Genomic DNA, 19,075 nt, shown 5'->3' with positions numbered 1-19,075 from the left:
TTTGTTTGTGTGCTGGCTCCGCCTCCGTCGCCAGTGAACCAAATCAAATACTGAACATGAGTTTAGCAGTTTAGTTTTTTAGATGAGAGGGTATGCACAAGAAGTTACTATGGTTACGCCCACTGAGCGGCAAAAAGACGAGTGGTAGAGCCGCCAAAATTAAAAGTAACAGAGTGATTTTCATAAAATTTACCAGAATAAAGTCCTAAATTACAAGAATAAAGTCGTACATTTCCTACGAGAAAAAAGTCATAACGTTACGAGATAAAGCCGTAAATCTACGAAAATAAAGTCGTAATTTACGAGAATAAAGTCGTACTTTTCCTACGAGAAAAAAGTCATAACATTACGAGAATAAAGTCGTAAATGTACGACTTTATCCTCGAAGTTTGTGATTTTTTTATTTGTCAGTGTGGCCCTAATACTCCATCTTAAGGAGTTTTTTCTCGATTTTTTAAAAAGCTTTTTTCCAGAAATTTAACCAGTTTTTTCTAGAATTTTTAAGAACTTTTTTTTAAAAGAAATGTAACTTTTTTTTCTTCTTTTTTTCCCCGAAATTTTATGTTACCAGTTTTTTCCAGAAATGTTGCTAAATTTTTCCAAAAATTCATAACAATAGCTCTAACTTGAACGTATTTTGAAATGTGCTAATCTGGCTCTGATTCAGTCCTTCAGACTTTGCAATGTTCCTGGTTCGGATCATTGCCGAGTCCTTCTGACCTCAACTTGTTCTGATAGGCCAGTACATGTTTTACCCGGTTTCTCTGTGTCCACTGCTCCTTCACCACGTTGACGAAAGTTTGTTTTGCCACTCAGTCTGAATTAAAGGGGCGTGTCCCAGGGGAACGTGGCGTAGAGATTGAACCTTCATAAGAATCTCAGATTAAGTTTTATGATCCAGCTTCACCAAAACCAGCTCAGTGATGCTGCAGAGTGATGAAGATGAAGATGAAGATGATGATGATGACGAGTGTGTTTCTCTCTGACAGAACCCGACATCCTGCCGAGGCCTCAGCTCCACACTTTTGGCTCCATTGGTAAAAAAAAAAAAACATCTTTAAAACTTTGTCATGTTTTAATATTCATGATGTGATTTGAATATGCAAATTAGATTAAAACTAGTATACACAGTGAGGACGAGGAGCAGAAACACTTCTAGCTAATACATTATTTATTAATTATTCCTCTTTTACTGATGACTCATCATATTTAAAACAGGTATTATGACAAAATGTCAGTAAATGATGAATGAACAGTTTAGATTCATACAGATGTTTTATGATAGATAGGCTCATTAAACATCCAGACCTGTGTTTATAAATGAGACGTGATAGATTTTTAAACGTTGAGTTCAGTATTTAATGTTAAACTGATGAGTCATGGAACTGTTGTGTGTGTGTCTGTCCAATCAGACGCGGCGTGCTCGCTGGGCCAGGACACCGGCAGCTGCCAGAACTACACCATGATGTGGTTCTTCGACACCGTGCAGAGCGAGTGTTCCCGCTTCTGGTACGGCGGCTGCGGCGGCAACGAGAACCGCTTCCTCACGCAGGACGAGTGCGAGAACCGCTGTCTGACCACGACCCGGTGAAGAGGACAAACGGACGAACAAAGGGACGAAGGACGAACGGACGAAAGACGCCGCAGAGACACGGGATCGGGAAACAAACGTCTTCAAGGGAAAACGCCGCCGTGACCTTTCAAACCCGCGGAGCTTTGGGTTTTTACTTCAACACGTTTTGTTTCCACCGGAGCTTCACTAGAAACTGATGGTGCTGATGTCATGAAGGGGAGGGGGAGGGAGGGGAGGGGAGGGGGAGGGGCTACTGAAGGAATTTATCAGAATATGCAAATGAGTTTATGTTAAAGGGATAGTAGCATTTTTTTTTAAAGTGGGGTTGTATGATCTACAAATAGCCCCTAAGTACTTTAATTGCAGTAGAAGACTCTCTGCACTCCTCCCGTTAGCAACGCCAGCCCATAATAGCCCTGCCCAGAGATTTACAACATACAGTGTTGTGAATGGACCCAAAGAAACTGCCTATTTTCACGGCCTAAAAGACGTTTTATCTGAAAAAAAAAACACAGTTCCATTGTTCGCTATAATAGACGAAAATAGGCCGTTTCTTTGGGTCTGTTCACAACACTGTATGTTGTAAGGGGCTATTTGGAGATCATACAACCCCACTTTAAAAAAAAATGCTACTATCCCTTTAATGAGCTCGGTTTCTCCAACACATTAATATGTTTTATGTTTTATAACTGATTAGAAAGTTAAAAAGTTTGATTCTTAAAAAGTTTCAGGAAGTGAAGCGCGTTAGTTAGTTAGTTCGTCGCGACTGTAAACAAATAAACGTTCATCTTAGGCCACGCCCCCCCTCACACGGAGCCACGCCCCCTTTTTTTTGCTGTTGGATCTGATGAGACGTGACCAAAAACCAAAAACCAAAACCACTGCTGGTTCGATTCCCTGCTGCCGAGTCGACGTTTGAAGATACTGAAACCACAAAGTCAATAACTACAGGACAGAATCTGACGGCTAACGATCGCCGTCGTTATTTATTAATCAGTTTAATTGATTAAAAATAAAAAAACGTGAACTTAATCGGAATTGAACTAACGAAAAAAAAAAGAATTGAACGAACGAACGAATGAACTGGTTCTGTTTTTGTTTCAGCGTCTTCACGTCTGAGCAGGAATTAAGTCGGTGAATAAAACGAAACTCGTGGTTTTTGCGTAGCTACGTTTTAGCATTAGCAGCTGTTAGCAAACCAACGCCACGTTAAAGGTCTTTACACGCCGAGTCCGGTTTTTTTTTCGTCCGTTTAAAAATAAATTCGACCTCATATTGTATACCTCAAACTTTCATCTGTCATTAAAGGGATAGTTCAACATTTTGTCAAATTGGCCCATTGCCATAATCCCTATAGTCATAGCAGTAGGTTTGTTACCTTTAATTGTCGGTGCAAGCTGTTTTTAGAACGGCGGAGCAGAGCCGTGAGCTGCTCAGAGCTACGCTACGGAGGCTCATTATGGGATTTTTTTTGGTTTCCCTCATCAGACTCATCAAATACACAATCCAACAACTCCACAATAACGCTCTGGTGGACAAGTTGTGAGCTGCACATTCACCACGCTATGAGATAATAACACAACGTTACCACACAGAGTTGTTTTAGAGGGAAATTCATGCAAAACCTCTGATGCGCGTTGCCTTCAGGGACAGTTTTTCATCAAGCAGTCTCTGTATTTACCTCAGGTGTCTTTGCTCTCTTCGACGTCCTCTCAGGATCGGATGGACACAACATTTTCTTTTCCTCTTTTCTATATTTCGATAATCGATTTGTGACAACTTTTTGTCTTCCTTTACGAACAGAAAATAAAAACGTACGGTAATAAAACGCATCGGACTCGGTGTGTAACGACCTTTACCTCCGATCACTCCTCTTCACCGCTCCCACCGTCCTTCTGTACAGGAAGTGGGCGGCTCCCGTTCACTGTTCAACTCCCTGATTGGCTGAAGGGTTTAGAGACTTACTGGCTTGCTGGCTCGTTAGTTAGTTAGCGTTCACATCAACGCAACGTAACACAACACAACACACAGCAGCAGCAGCTTTAGAGAAGACGGTTCAGGCTGCTTCAGTCTGAACCTCACAAGGTGTCGAGGTTTGGTTTCTATCAGCCTCGGTGTCGCCGTCGTTGTCATGACGACTCCTGGTGCTTCATGTAAAACAATAAAAGAATAAAAGAAAGACGAGCTCCTCCTGTCTATGTGTGTGTCTGTTTCTCTGTGTGTGTTTCTCTGTGTGTGTTTCTCTGTGTGTTGAAACAGTGCGACTGTAAATCAGCGTGGACTCCTCAGACTCTGGTCTCGCTGCGGGGAAACGTCCAGATGTTTTCTATCGTGGTGACAGATGTTCTCGGAGCCGCGGAGCGTAAATCACCACCGGCTGGTATTTATCATCTCTTTTATAAAAAAACACACAAAACAAAGGCTCATTGAGAGAAACAAACAAGAGAGACGTGATGCGTACAGGTCAAAGGTCAACGTCAGTGTGACCTCACAGATAAATCGACCAATCACGACACAAAACAAAGACTGTTGACACCTGAGTGATATTAGAAGATAATGAACTCAAACATTAAAGCCCCAGTATGTAGGAATTCCCCCCATCTAGCGGTGCGGTTGCACATCTGAACGTATTCTTGATGTTGCATTCAGGTGAAATGGGGAAGACGTCAGACAGACAACAGACGCTGCATGTAACAGGATAAACAAGCGTCTATGTAAACACATACACATTCTTTCCAAGAATATTTGTCTTATTTCTTGTCAAAATGTCTCATTTCTAGTCAAAACTGAACTCTTTCCACTTAAAATAAGACTCATCACCTGAAAATGAACTTGTTTTTAGATCATTTTCACTTTTTTCAAGCAAATTTTCACTTGAAATAAGTAGAAAAATCTGCCAGTGAAAGCAGGTTTGTAATAAGAAAGAAAAACTTATTTCAAGTGAAAATCTGTTTGAAAGAAGTAAAAAGTTTCTAAAAAAACAAGCTGCTTTTTATGTGATGAGTCTTATTTTTAGTATAATTAGATTTATTTTAACTAGAAATAAGACAAATATTCTTGGTAAGATTTTGAGTTTTTGCAGTGCAAGTGGTCCGCCAGCAGGAGGCAAAACAATACAGGCCTGACAACATGTTGTCATGGTGATGTGGTATTATGTGGTATTGTTTTACCGTCTTTCTCTGGTGGAGTAAAATGACATCCGGTTGGTTTGCCGACGGCCGTCTGCCCGACTGCACCTGAATGCAACACCAGTGCCTCCGTCCTTCCTCACACTACACAGTGGTGACAGTTTTAGCAGGCCGAGCCGACAGCTCCGCTGAGTTTCCGTGGTTACCTACGGTCGCGCTGCCACTCAACGTAAAAAATGGCGATGCAACATGGCCGCCTCGGTTCGGTGCGTCGCCCACTTATGTATTTGTAACGACTTGTAACAACTCATTCTAAGGTACCAGAAAGCTTTCATTTGTATGCGGCTGTGATTCACCTTCAGTGAAATACGGATTTATGAAAGACAGGTTTGATTTTTGATAATAAAAAGCCAAATAAGTTACACACTGGAGCTTCAAAATTCATCAAACTTTTAAATCTCTAATTGGTCATATTGGTCCTGTAGACAAGTCATTGATCAGCTGATTGATTGATTATTAGCATCATATATAAATAAAGAGTTGAACTGAGTTTCTGGTCAAACACCAGTTTATTTACACACAGGTCACATGGTTCATCTGACGTTTGTACAAGTGTCGGATCAAACTTTATATTATCCACATTATATTTAAAACAACGTTATGTACAGAGGCTCCGCCCCCTTCTCCACCTCGTCGTCACTCGTTCATTCACTCGTCAGTTCATCCTCTCACCACAGAACACGTCATCGTTCAACAGTTTATAAAACAATACTTCAAGAAGATTTCATCACTGAGACGTTTTCAGGTTCAACAATAAAAAATAACTCACAATTATTTTCAAAGTGCAGATTTTCAAAAACATGATCTTGTTTTTTGTTTTTTTTTAATGTTTTGGACTGTTTCAATATTTCTGCCTGAAAAAAAACAAACAAAAAAAACTAAAACTAAAAGAAAATGGGAGCAACAATCTGAATTTGAGTTGAAATAGGAGGAAGAGGATCTTATTTTGAAACCACCTGACAGGAAGTCGCCTCCATGTTTGTTTGAGAACTGTCCAGCGTGTGTGTGTGTGTGTGTGTGTGTGTGTGTGTGTGTGTGTGTGTGTGTGTGTGTGTGTGTGTGTGTGTGTGTGTGTGTGTGTGTGTGTGTCCGTCCCGTCTTCACTTCCAGACTTTGACGATCCCGTCCCTGGACGACGTGACGATGAATCCCTGCGTCGTCTGGAACGTGGCGATGTCGGTGATGATGTCATGGTGACCGACAGGAAGCGACTCGGGGCCGCGGCGAGGAGAGTCCTCCACCACGCCGCTCTTCTGTTTGCTGTGGATCTCCTGCACACACACACACACACACACACACACACACACACACACACACACACACACACACAGGGCACAGAGGCATGATGGGAAATTAAGTCAAGTCAATTCACAAACTAAATGTTGTAGTTTGACAGATCGTATATAAATATCTGAGATATAAAGATTGAGTTTGTAGAGCAGCGGTTCTAAAACTTTTTTACATCAATGACCCTAAATTGACACAAATTAGACCAAAATTTTGAAGCAAACACCAGAAATACACAAATATTTGTTCTGAGACTGAAGAACGTTACTTTTTTAGTCAATGTATACGTTTAAATTAGGGCCAATGGCGTGAATTTGTGGAAATGTTGTAGAGAAATTTCTGTAAAAAAATGTGGTACAATTTCTCCAAAAACGTTTAAACATTGTAGGAAAAAGTGGTTAAAATTCTCCCAAAAAAGAAAAAAAAAAGTTTTTAAAAAAGTTCTTGGAAAAAGTGGTAAGATTTCTTTGAAAAAAAGTAAACAATTTTCTATAAAAAAGTGGAAACTTTTCTCAAAACAATGGTAAAACTTTAAATTCTTTAAGAAACTGGTAAAGATTTCTGCAAAACTAAAAAGAAATATATATATATATATATATAAATTCTATTAAAAAAGTGGTAAAATTTCTCTCTCTCTCAAAAAAAAAAGGTTTTAAATAAATTCTTTAAGAAAATGGTAAAAATTTCTCCAAAACAAACAAAGAAAAACCAAAAAAATCTATAAAAAAAGTGGTAACATTTCTCAAAACAGTGGTAAAATTTCTCTCTCAAAAATAAAAACTCTTTAAGAAACTGGTAAAAATTTCTCCAAAGCAAAGAAAAAAATAAAAAAAAATAAAAATCCTATTTAAAAAAAAGTGGTAGAATTTCAAGAAAAAGTTGGGTTTTGGGCGTTTTGAGAACCGTTAGTGTAGAGTGTGTGTGTGTGTGTGTGTGTGTGTATAGTGTGTGTGTCTGTGTGTATGTAGTGTGTGTAGTGTGTGTAGAGTGTGTGTAGAGTGTGTGTATAGTGTATAGAGTGTGTATTTACCTGTACGACCTCGGTGCCCTCGATGATCTTCCTGCTGTACAGCACCGAGGGGCAGTGCAGCGAGTCGTTGGCTCCTCCCGCTACGATGTACGACCTCTCTGGATACGCCAGGTCCCAGAACCTGAAGGCACCGCGAGGCGTTCACAGGGAATCAGACTTTACACTACTACAGCCAGGCTGAATAATAAAGGTTTTAATGTGTAGTTGTTGTGTTGTTGTACCTGATCCTCATGTCTGAGCCGGCCGTCAGCAGCAGAGGGTTCCCATCAGCCGGACTGCAGTAGATCCCATGGACGCTGTGAGGGGACGGCTGCACACACACACACACACACAGGTCAATCAATAATCAATAACACATTGATTAAACTACAGCTCTGAATATGTTCTGTGTAGTTATTAGTGAGGCTGACGCTAACGCTAACAGCCTGTGATGCTAACGACCAGAACACAACATGAACCTCATAGAAGAGTTTATTAACACATAATAACACATATCACACATTTATATTAGATCTTTATATTGTATCTGTATCTATTGTATTGTATTGAATCTGTATGCATCTACAGTATGTTGTAAATAAACAAATGTTATATCTATATACATCTATATGATATTGTTATACATCTGTATTATACTTTATATACCTATAAACATCTTATTATATACATTATATCTATATAATATGTTATATCTATATACATATAAACATCTGTTTTATATCTGTATACACATCTATAATCATTCTATATACATTTAAATTACATGACATTATTAAATTATTATAATTACATACATCTCTTTATACAGTACATCTATATTATATCTGTATACATCTAGTCATTCTATATACATCTATATTATATCTATACATCTAGATTTTGTCTTTATACATCTATATTATACCTTTATACATCTATATTATACCTTTATACATCTATATTATACCTTTATACATCTATATTATACCTTTATACATCTATACTATATCTTTATACATCTATATTATACCTTTATACATCTAGATTTTATCTTTATACTAAATACCAAACACACACACACACTCGTACCTGCATCTCAGAGAGGGGGGGGGCAGAACTCGCCCACAGGGTGAATTTCCGATCTCCAGTCTCCATGTCCCACATGGACACCTCGTTGTTCCCCTGGACGGCTGCACAGACAGAGACAGAGTATAAATAACAAAACAAAACAAAACAAGTACAAATAACATGAGCTCCTCGAGCAGCTGCTCTTGACCTGATTATTCCTGCTAAATGATACTATGATACTGTTACCTCTGTACACACACACCCGCACCTCACTTCTTCTTTTTAACTTTTTTTTTTCTATATTTATATTTATTTTAATTTTTTTTTAAATTATTTATTCTATAATATTACTAATTAATTAACTATCTATGTATTTGTTTTAACTCTGCTGTCCCAATGCTTTGGCAATATTGTATATTAAAGGGACAACGAGGAGTTTCTATTCGGTTATAAAAAAGTATCACGTTAATGTGGATGAATCTCCGCTACCCACACTTGTTAATGGGCCCATTTTCGATAAATATATCGTTCTGTCTCTATCGTTATTTTGTTATTATTAGTGGTGGCGGAAACGCTGGTCGAGCCGACCAGCGTTTCCTTCGTTGCGAGTCATGAGAATAACGCAGCCGCATCGCCGTTTATGGTCGGAACTACGGTGGTATGTGAACCTCTTTGAACCTCTGACTTTAATTATTGATGAATGAAAACATGAGTCCGTCTTGCGCCCAGTCAAAGAAATGTACGGTGCACGCGGAGGCTCATAAATGTAGTGTGAAAACGCTTCGCTTTTCCAAAACTCCTCGTTGTCCCTTTAAACAAATTGAAACTGAAATTGAAATTGACAGAGAGACAGAGAGACATACAGTAGAGGTGAAGAGACAGAGAGGTGATGAAGAGACACCAGTCTGTCCATCACCTGTCCGTCTCCAAGGCAACCAGCTCTGGTCTCCTCTCACCTGCGATGACTGATGACTGGTAGAGCGGGTGCATGAGCAGCCGTCTGATCCGTGCTCGCGCCGGGTGTGAGTGGTTGGAGATGGGCAGCTGGAACCTCATGTCCCAGCAGGCCATGGTGCCGCTGCTGGTGCCGAGGCAGAGCCAGCACTGGTGCATGTCCACGGTGAAGGACGTGATGAGGCCGAGCCGCAGGTCGTGGCGCAGCGTCCAGGCGTTGGAGTTAGAGCGCAGGTCCCAGCCCACCAGAGAGCCGTTCACCGTGGCGTAGGCCAGCACCGACTGAGCGCCCGAGTTAAAGTGGTGGATGTCCACCGCACAGCCGTCCTCCTGCAGGTCCAGAGACCTGGGACAGAGAGGGGGAGGGAGAGACAGAAAGAGACAGCGTCATTGAATGGTTGCATGGTTCAATGACGACTGAACCACTGACGGTGCTGATTTAGTGGTTCAGTCGTCATTGAACCACTAAATGTTCTGTCTCTGTAGGTGCGTTTCCATTACCTCTTGAAATGTGCAAAACCTAAATATCGAAATTAAAAACTGGTAATGGAAACACCTAGCCTACATTTAGAAAAAAACTCTCAAAAATCGCTAAAAAGTTTTTCCGCTCTCATGAGGTGGTTTTTGAGACGTATCGTTACAAACGTGTATCGCAAAAGTGTAATGGAAACACTTTTTTTGCTTTTCTACACGTCACCGGCGTCACCGGAGTTGTGTGTGTCCACGCTGTGTTGGTTTATGTAACTTGAGGGGACAAATGAACCACATGTTTTTTGTCATGCATTGCTGACCTGGGCATTGTTTCTCAATAAATTAGAAAAACCTTTTCTATCGTTCTCCTTTTCCGTGCATGGTTGAAGGAGATTGGCTCGCATCCAGGCTCCCACTCCCTCCTGCGCCGACATCGTCCCCTTTAGTCACATAAACCAGTACGGTGGACACAACCACCTCATCAACGCTGGTGTCTCTTATCTGTGGCCGCTGCCGGCGCCACACGGGCTTTGCCTTTCAGCAATCTGAACGTAGCAGCTGAGATCGCTGTGCTGTCACCATAGGAACGCAAGACGCTTACGTCCATCTTCCTCAAAGAGAAGTCTCGCGGGGCGAGAATTATGGGATATGGCGAGACTAGATTACGGCTCATTCGCAAAACACCTTTCAATGGAAACACCTGCAAATAGCAATTGCACTTTTTCGAAGTTTCAGAAATATCGCTTTTATTTTGCGAAAATCTGTAATGGAAACGCAGCTAGTGACAGTTTGTAGACAGTCCTCTTCTCTCTCCCTCTCCTCTCCACCATGTTCACATGGTGACATCATGACACCATGACACCAAGACAACACTTTGATCAAACTGATCAACTTATTGAGACATTGAGATGTTTGTTGTGCTATAGCCACCACTGTTGTTAGCTTTTGTTTGAGATAAAGAAATGACCATTGCATCCTTCTACTTAAAAGGCCTCATGATAGAATATCACTGTAGCAGGAACTTTATATAGGGAGATTCTTGTCAAATATCTTTAACTTTTTGTGTATGCAATAATTAATTACTGCAAACATCTTGACAGCTCTACTTTACTCTGCTATGTCCTGTCTCCTCTCACCTGGTCTGGAACGGCTGCACCTTGGGGGACTTGGGCGGTTTGTTGGCTTCGACCGCCAGCAGCTGGATGGAGCCGTTGTCCGAGGCGACGGCCAGGTAGTGAGAGCCCTGGCAGAAGGTCAGCGTCTTCACGTGGCCGCCGATACGAGAGTAGGTCAACACAGACCTGGACCGGGACACAGCGACAACACAACGACTCATCAGTTATTGATTAGAGATTATAGGTTATAGATTATAGATTCCTCCTCCACAACGACTCATCTCAGACAAACTACTTCCTGGTAGACAACCAGCATGAGAACAATAGTGACGGACGAGAGTTTCACTATATATATCTCATTTTTCATGTCACTATATCACCGTTTAGACTAATCTGATGTTTGTAAAGTCTATAAAACCAATGATTGGACAAACATTACTATTTCTGTGTGCACATTTTTGTAATTAGTCATGGTTATCAGAGATTAGCAGGGCTAACGGTTAGCTAACGGTTTAACTTTAATAACTCAGTGACTCAATAAACGGTCCATGAAAAAATATTTTCTCCAGCGGATATCTGAGTTCCAACATGACTGAGCAAACTGGAGTAGTTTCATGTCGTGTCCCACAACGGGAGGGTTTTAACAGCTGACGTCCTGCTGTTAGCTTAGCTACCGCCGTTAGCTTAGCTACCGTTAGCTTAGCTACCGTTAGCTGTCCCTGTCAGCTGAGCCACTGATGCTTTCTAGACACCGTGATTCCCCCAAACTGAATAAATACAACACATAGCAACACAAAACACACACACAGAAATAGTAATGTTTCTTCAATCATTTCAGATTTGTCTAAACGGTGATAGGGCGTGAAAAATATGATATATAGCTAAACTCTCGTTCGTTACTATTGATCTCATTCAAATTACGTGCTGGTTTTCTACCCGGAAGTAGAATGTAAACAACAAGGAGATTCGGTCTATAGATCATTTAAATGTAAAACTTTATAAAGGAACTGGAACAAACTGGTTCTCGGCCAATCAGGACGAGCTGTGGAACCGTGACATCACAGAGCTGCGTGACATCACGTTGCCTAGCAGCCAGGTGTGTGACCTCACCTGGTGGTGGTGGTCTTGCCCTCCATCTTCTGGCTGTCCCAGACCTTCACCGTGCCGTCGTTCGACGCCGTGGCGAAGATCGAGTGTTCGTCCGAGACTCTGATTCTGTTGACGGCGGCTTTGTGCTCGTGCAGGTGAGCGACCAGGAGACCCTTGGGATGCCACCCTGAAACACAGTTAGCACTCGGCATCATGGGTAATTATGGGATGAGAGCGTGAGGCGCTACTATAGATCAGTGGTTCTCAACCTTTACTCAAAATTTTACGTTTTTTTTTTTCTTTTCTCTTCTGGGAATTTTTTAACTTTTCTCTTTTTTGGAGAAAATTTTCCACTTTTTTCTAAAAAATGTGTAATTTTTTTTTCTTTTTTACCACTTTTTCTAGAATTTTTTTTTTTTTTTTTTTTTTAACTTCAAAACGTCATAACAAAGTTTATTTGACCCATATTGCATAGTGCATAATGCAATAGTCGTACAGGATTGCTAAAATCGCACAGTGTATAGACATATAGCATAAGACTAAAACTAAAACTAGTGCAAATAAGAACTTGTTCTTAATGATTTTTGCCTGGTTAAATAAAGGTTAAATAAATAAAAAAAAAATTCCAAAAAGGAGAACTAACTAAAAACTCCAGGTACCAGTGCCAAGACTAAATAAAAACTACAACTAAGACTAAATAAAAACTAAATAAAAACTGAACTAAGACTGATTCATCACTTGTTGAACTCACTAAAACTAAAGTGAAATAAAAAGCAAACTGAAAAACGAAATAAAAATAAAAACTAATGAAAATGTTAACCTATAATAACCTTGGTGTGAACTTGATTCTACTAAATTGAAACTAAACTAGACGTTGTGGCGGTGTGTTGTCATGGTTACCGGGCGGGGGCGGGCGGCTCTCCCACTCGGCGCTCTCCATCATCTGCTTGGCCATGCGCTCGGCGCTGCACTGCTCCCTCTTCTGCTGCACCAGCTGCTGCAGCTCGGCCTTGCAGGTGTTGATGCGGCGCTGGTAGGCCGGGCCGCTGGCCACCGACTGCAGCACCGGCACCGAGGCCGAGGCCGCCGCCGTGCTCTTCCTGCTCTGACCGGACGGCCCGTCGGCAGCCTGGTCGTCATGACATCAAGACAGGAAATAACCACCATTGATGGAGATAACAGCGTTGTTATTAATAAACTGTGTTACTAATGGCACTATTTTTACAGTAACAGTAATTCTTAAAGCCCCAGTCTGTAACTTATTTGGCTTTTTATTATCAAAAATCAACATGTCTTTCATAAATCCGTATTTGACTGAAGGTGAATCACAGCTGCATCCAAATGAAAGCTTTTTGGTTCCTTAGAATGAGTTGTTACAAGTCGTTACAAATACATAAGTGGGCGACGCACCGAACCGAGGCGGCCATGTTGCATCGTGACCGTAGGTAACCACGGAAACTGAGCGGAGCTGTGGGCTCGGCCTGTTAAAACTGTCACCACTGTGTAGTGTGAGGAAGGACGGAGGCACTGGTGTTGCATTCAGGTGCAGTCAGGCAGACGGCCGTCGGCAAACCAACCGGATGTCATTTTACTCCACCAGAGAAAGACGGTAAAACAATACCACATCACCATGACAACATATCGTCATAGACGCTTGTTTATCCTGTTACATGCAGCGTCTGTTATCTGTCTGACGTCTGCCCGATTTCACGTGAATGCAACATCAAGAATACGTTCCGATATGCAACCGCACCGCTAGATGGGGGGAATTCCTACGTACTGGGGCTTTAAAGGGGACATATTATGCTCATTTCTGCTTCTTGACATGGTGCCTTGATGTCTAAAAGTAATGTTAGTAACATGCTTTGGTCAGAAAAACTAAAAGATTGAGCACAGCTGGGTTCTCTACACACCAGTTTCACAGCCCTGCTCTAAATGGTCAGTTTTAGTGCCTTTCCCTTTAAATTCTAATGAGCTACTGCTAGCCCCGCCCACTCCTTTATTATTATTAAATTTAAAACGGCTCGTTAAGAGACACTTTTTCGACTATGGCAATTTACAAAAATGTTGACGTAGTTGTCAAAATGTACGTTTAAGGGGTGAGGAGGCACTCCGGATACGCAAATACACATACTAAAGCAATTAAAAAGTGAGTTTTGCATAATATGTCCCCTTTAAAGTTACTGTTTCCTCTGTTCTGAGCATTATTTATTTTTCTGTGTAAAGTCATTAATCAGTGAATGTGTTGGTGTTACCGTGGCGGGCTGAGCGGACGCCGGCTCCTGGGATCCAAACATGCTCTTCCACTCCTCGTTCATGGTCGAGTCCTGCTTCGTGTGTTTCCTCGCTGCAACAACAAAAAAAAACCAAAAAACAGGATGTAGCAATTAACCAACAAGTCCATAAAACTTAATTTTTTTTTTTTTTTTAGACAAAGGTTTCTAAGGAACTCGAGTGGGACACATGCTCCACAGATGTGGCTCCAACCGCTCGGCAGAAAATGTTTCTCTGGAACCGAAACACAAGAGAATCCATTATAATCACTCTGTTTGTTTCCAATTAGGACCGGAGGGGCTTTTATTTTGAAATGAGCTGACGTTCAGTCGCTGAGCTTCACAGAGTCACAGACAGAGGAGCGACAGCAAGGGAAAGTTATCCATCCATGTGGGAGGTTAGAGAGTGTCTGTGTGTGTGTGTGTGTGTGTGTGTGTGTGTGTCAGTCATTACTCCCAGAAACATCTGGATGACAGAGGTCGACACCTTCCTCTGTGACCTTAACGAGTCTTAACGAGTCTGAGCTTCAATCACACCTGCACACTGTAATTATTAACCCTTTCATTACCGACTGTTATTCTTTACAACCTATGAAACGAGAGACAAACCACCGAGCCAGAGCCACTGATGCTGGATCAGTTACTGAGGTTTAAAAGGGATAGTTCAACATTTTCTGCAAATTGGCCCATTGCCATAATCCCTATAGTCATAGCAGTAGGTTCTTTACCTTTAATTGTCGGTGCAAGCTATTTTTAGAACGGCGGAGCAGAGCCGTGAGCTGCTCAGAGCTACGCTACGGAGGCTCATTATGGGATTTCTTGGTTTCCCTCATCAAACTCATCAAATACACAATCCAACAACTCCACAACGCTCTGGTGGACAAGTTGTGAGCTGCACATTCACCACGCTAATAGAGATAATAACACAACGTTACCACACAGAGTTGTTTTAGAGGGAAATACAGAGACTGTTGATGAAAAACTGTCCCTGAAGGCAACGCGCATCAGTGGTTTGGCATGAATTTCCCTCTAAAACAACTCTGTGTGGTAACGTTGTGTTATTATCTCATAGCGTGGTGAATGTGCAGCTCACAACTTGTCCACCAGAGCGTTGTGGAGTTGTTGGATTGTGTATTTGATGAGTTTGATGAGGGAAACCAAGAAATCCCATAATGAGCCTCCGTAGCGTAGCTCTGAACAGCTCACGGCTCTGCTCCGCCGTTCTAAAAATAGCTTGCACCGACAATTAAAGGTAACGAACCGACTGCTATGACTATATTTGGCCAATTTGCCAAAATGTAGAACTATCCCTTTAAGCTTTTAAAAAAAAACTTTAAAAAATCTAAATGTTTCAGCTCTGGTGTTGATTTTATTTTATTTTGCACATTTTAAATGCGGTTGTCCTCACATTAAACTGGAAAATCTAAAAATGAACTGCAGTGTTTGGACGACAGATGTTTGAAATGTTCAGTTTGAGTCTGATAACCATTTAATATAATGATCAAACAGATGATCAGTGTGTTTGATGATAGTGTTTGCATTTAGATTTAACCCTCCTGCTCCTCACAGGATGAAGCCTGATGTTTTAATGAAACATATAATAAAAAATAAATTAAAAAAGTCCTTCCCTTCATGTAATCATGCATCATCATAACTGAACACTTTAAAGTCCAACACTGTCACAGATTGTGACCTACGATCAACAGCTTCAATATGAGCCAATCAAATCCATGGAAGTCAAAACTATTGGTGCCGATCTGATCAATTTCTTCTCCTTCAGCCTCGACAGAAACAGAAACTGATCAGATCAATAAGAGAAACACAAGATGCAAGTGAAGGAGAGAGCGACTGTAACTAAGGTTATGTTGCTGTAGTTTGTCACACTGTTGTTATTATTGTTATTCTTATTATAATTATTAATGACAGTGAGGTCCAGCTGTTAGAACAAACAGTGACGATGCCTTCAAAGACCGTTAGACTTTAGACTCAGTGAGACGTTTAAAGGGATAGTAGCATTTTTTAAAAGTGGGGTTGTATGATCTACAAATAGCCCCTAAGTACTTTAATTGCAGTAGAAGACTCTCTGCACTCCTCCCGTTAGCAACGCCAGCCCATAATAGCCCTGCCCAGAGATTTACAACATACAGTGTTGTGAACAGACCCAAAGAAACGGCCTATTTTCACGGCCTAAAAGAAGTTTTACGTGAAAAAAAATACACAGTTCCATTGTTCGCTATAATATAATTTTTTCCAGCCCTTCAAAGTGCAGGAAAAACACAGTTTTTATTTGGACCTAACCAACTCACGTATCCCTCCGCCCAGGGTTAGCGCCCGCCGATCAGCAGTTGGTTAGGTCCAAATAAAAACTGTGTTTTTCCTGCACTTTGAAGGGCTGGAAAAAATTATATTATAGCGAACAATGGAACTGTGTATTTTTTTTCAGGTAAAACCTCTTTTAGGCCGTGAAAATAGGCCGTTTCTTTGGGTCTGTTCACAACACTGTATGTTGTAAATCTCTGGGCAGGGCTATTATGGGCTGGCGTTGCTAACGGGAGGAGTGCAGAGAGTCTTCTACTGCAATTAAAGTACTTAGGGGCTATTTGTAGGTCATACAACCCCACTTTAAAAAAATTATACTATCCCTTTAAGGTCCCATGAAACACAGACTCACTGTCCTCCTGGAGGTTTCATGTGTCTGAGTCCCATGGTCCCTGAACGCACCACGGTGAGTCTCATCATGCCAACCAATCACTTCAAAACAACGACATCATCATCATCATCATCATCATCATCATCATCATCATCACATGACTCCAGTTACCAGAGGCTGCAGCCGACGACTCTGTGAACCGAGGAGACAAACGTCTTAGTGTGAGACGGAGACAGGCCGTCCTCCCTCAGCTCCACCACAGTGTGGATCATGTGACACTGTGTTTTTACTACTATTAGTTAAATGAATGCAGTATCAGCAGTAAGACATTTAACGCCACCAGTTTACTGTTTAATGTCTGTTACATCGACCTTTGACGTCTCAGATGGACGGCTACGTTAACACAGAGCAGCAGTATACTGGATTTGTCCATTATGAATCACATTAACATACAGTATCTGTATAAGTTACATTTTATAATTAATTGCTATTTACATTGAACACTTGACTGACAAATCTAATTTTGACTTACTTAACCTTTCTGTTTCACTGATTTTTATTGATTTTTAATGTTCAATGTATTTTGTTGTTTAATGTAAAGTGTGTGAACATATAATAAAACATTAACATTTATCTCAGCTGGAATAAAAGCGTCTGAGTTTTAGTGTTTTAGTGTAAATCCCATCTCACAGAGAGAAAGCAAAGTGCTGAGGCTGTTTTCACCTCTGTAATATATCAATGCAGCTGATTATCTAATTCAGTGGTTCTCAAAGTGGGGTCCTTGAGAGGGTTCAAGGGGGTCCCCAACTTTTACTCAAAATTTTACCTTTTTTTCTCTAGAAATTTCTCTAGAAATGTTTAATTTTTTTTTTTTTTTGGAGAAATTCTACAATTTTCTTCTAGAATTTTTTTAACTTAAAAAAAAAAAATTCACCAATTTTTTCCTAGAAATTTATCTCTTTTTTTTTTTTTTAATTCACACCACTGGCCCTAATTTGAACAGACATTGAATAAGAAAGTAACGTTATTCAGTCTCAAAACAAATATTTATGTATTTCTAGTGTTTGGGGGTCTGTTGTCTAATTTGTTTCAATTTAGGTCCTTCATGTAAAAGAGTTTCAGAACCACTGGTCAAATTGATAAAACTTTATCCAGTCCCAACCACAGAGAAAGACGCTCTTCCGCTGATTAAAAGGACTAAACCAAACTGTGTAACTATGAGGCTTTTATTGTGGTGAGCTGTGTTGTTGTGGACATCCTGTCCTGTGGTGTGTTACCTCTCTTGTCCTCGGCCTCGGCCTTGGGTTTGACCAGGTCCACCTGTCGGCCCGTGATGCCGAGCAGCGCCAGGTCGATGACGCCGGTCTGGGCCGCCTCCCCCAGGTGGCTCTGCTCGCCCATGTTGGCTTTGGCCTTGTTGGACTTGAGCATGAAGTCTTTGAGCGCCAGCAGCTTGTCCTCTTCGGGCTCCGTCATCCCCTAAAGGACAGAGGACAGAGGAGTTAGTTTGGTTGTTTCTCCCTGAATCGGCACCGAGCTTCAGCCAGAATCTGCTGCTCTTCTGTTTTTTCTCCTTGTGTGAACAAAAATAAATAACCAGACTCTCCATGGTCAGATTCCTCTGAACATCACAGCTCCAAGTGTTTCCACAAACTATTAAACACTTCAGTGAATCACACACAGATACTATATCTGTCAAATCTGGCCTTTTAAAGCTCCGTATTTCTTCTCCTACTGTCTTTTATTTTGAAATGCTGACACTTGAGAAGATCTGAAAACCATCTCAGAGTAGTTTAACATCTAATTTCTCTGAGGCTTTGATACTTTCACAGTATTAATATAGAACCTAGAGCTGCTTTATAATCACACTACCTCAGCTCAGAGCCTCATTGTTATGTGTTGTCTGATTAACGATCTGCGTACTGGGAATGTTAATGACTAAAACATGGCGGGCTGTTGAACAGACATGTGGCATCTTCATTTTTTAACGACCAAATTAAAGGCGTCTTGATAAATATGTTGGTTAAACATGTTAATTACAAACTGTCAGCTGATGTTTCACAGAAACAGAAAGATCTGGGGTTGTGTTTAAAGAGGCTTTCAAACCGACCTCGTTTGGTCTGGACTTATTATTATTCATTTGATCCGAACCAATTTTATAGGTGTGAAAGCTCCTCTGGACCAGACCAAAGACCTGAAATCTGGTCCGACCAAAAGAAGTGGTGTCTGGTGAAAAATGAGTCCAATATTTACTTCAGTAACTCTGGAGCAAAAGAATGGACCGTAATCTGAGCTCACGTTCACTTCTCCCATTGGAGTCAATAGACTCAAGACCTGCTGCTGCTGCTGGTCTCCTAAAGGGGGCGGAGTCACGGTCTGCTGGTCTCCTAAAGGGGGC

The 19,075-nt window shown here is 41.0% G+C and overlaps 2 protein-coding genes across 2 annotated transcripts in view; one reads left to right on the top strand and one right to left on the bottom strand.

The window, feature by feature from the left end:
• Positions 1-1,591, top strand: part of col6a4a (collagen, type VI, alpha 4a) — a gene marked incomplete at both ends in the record, with an annotated part of 38,208 nt that extends 36,617 nt beyond the window's left edge. The window contains 2 exons of the mRNA XM_083990381.1: positions 990-1,037; positions 1,413-1,591. Coding sequence (XP_083846507.1) covers positions 990-1,037; positions 1,413-1,591 — 227 coding nt within the window. The remainder of the gene's footprint in view (positions 1-989; positions 1,038-1,412) is intronic.
• Positions 1,592-5,806: 4,215 nt separating this feature from the next.
• Positions 5,807-19,075, bottom strand: part of pik3r4 (phosphoinositide-3-kinase, regulatory subunit 4) — a 38,993-nt gene continuing 25,724 nt past the window's right edge. The window contains exons 12-21 of the mRNA XM_083989284.1: positions 17,955-18,156; positions 14,010-14,101; positions 12,655-12,883; positions 11,776-11,941; positions 10,687-10,851; positions 9,082-9,425; positions 8,147-8,247; positions 7,300-7,388; positions 7,079-7,199; positions 5,807-6,032 (exon numbers count right to left, since the gene is read on the bottom strand). Of these exons, the coding sequence (XP_083845410.1) occupies positions 5,862-6,032; positions 7,079-7,199; positions 7,300-7,388; positions 8,147-8,247; positions 9,082-9,425; positions 10,687-10,851; positions 11,776-11,941; positions 12,655-12,883; positions 14,010-14,101; positions 17,955-18,156 (1,680 nt within the window). The 3' untranslated portion in view covers positions 5,807-5,861. The remainder of the gene's footprint in view (positions 6,033-7,078; positions 7,200-7,299; positions 7,389-8,146; positions 8,248-9,081; positions 9,426-10,686; positions 10,852-11,775; positions 11,942-12,654; positions 12,884-14,009; positions 14,102-17,954; positions 18,157-19,075) is intronic.

The sequence above is a fragment of the Trachurus trachurus genome (assembly GCF_905171665.1).
Source record: "Trachurus trachurus genome assembly, chromosome: 16".
In the NCBI taxonomy this organism is placed as follows: domain Eukaryota; kingdom Metazoa; phylum Chordata; class Actinopteri; order Carangiformes; family Carangidae; genus Trachurus; species Trachurus trachurus.
The sequence above is the reverse complement of the archived record's forward strand: the minus strand, read 5'-3'. Positions and strand labels throughout refer to the sequence as shown.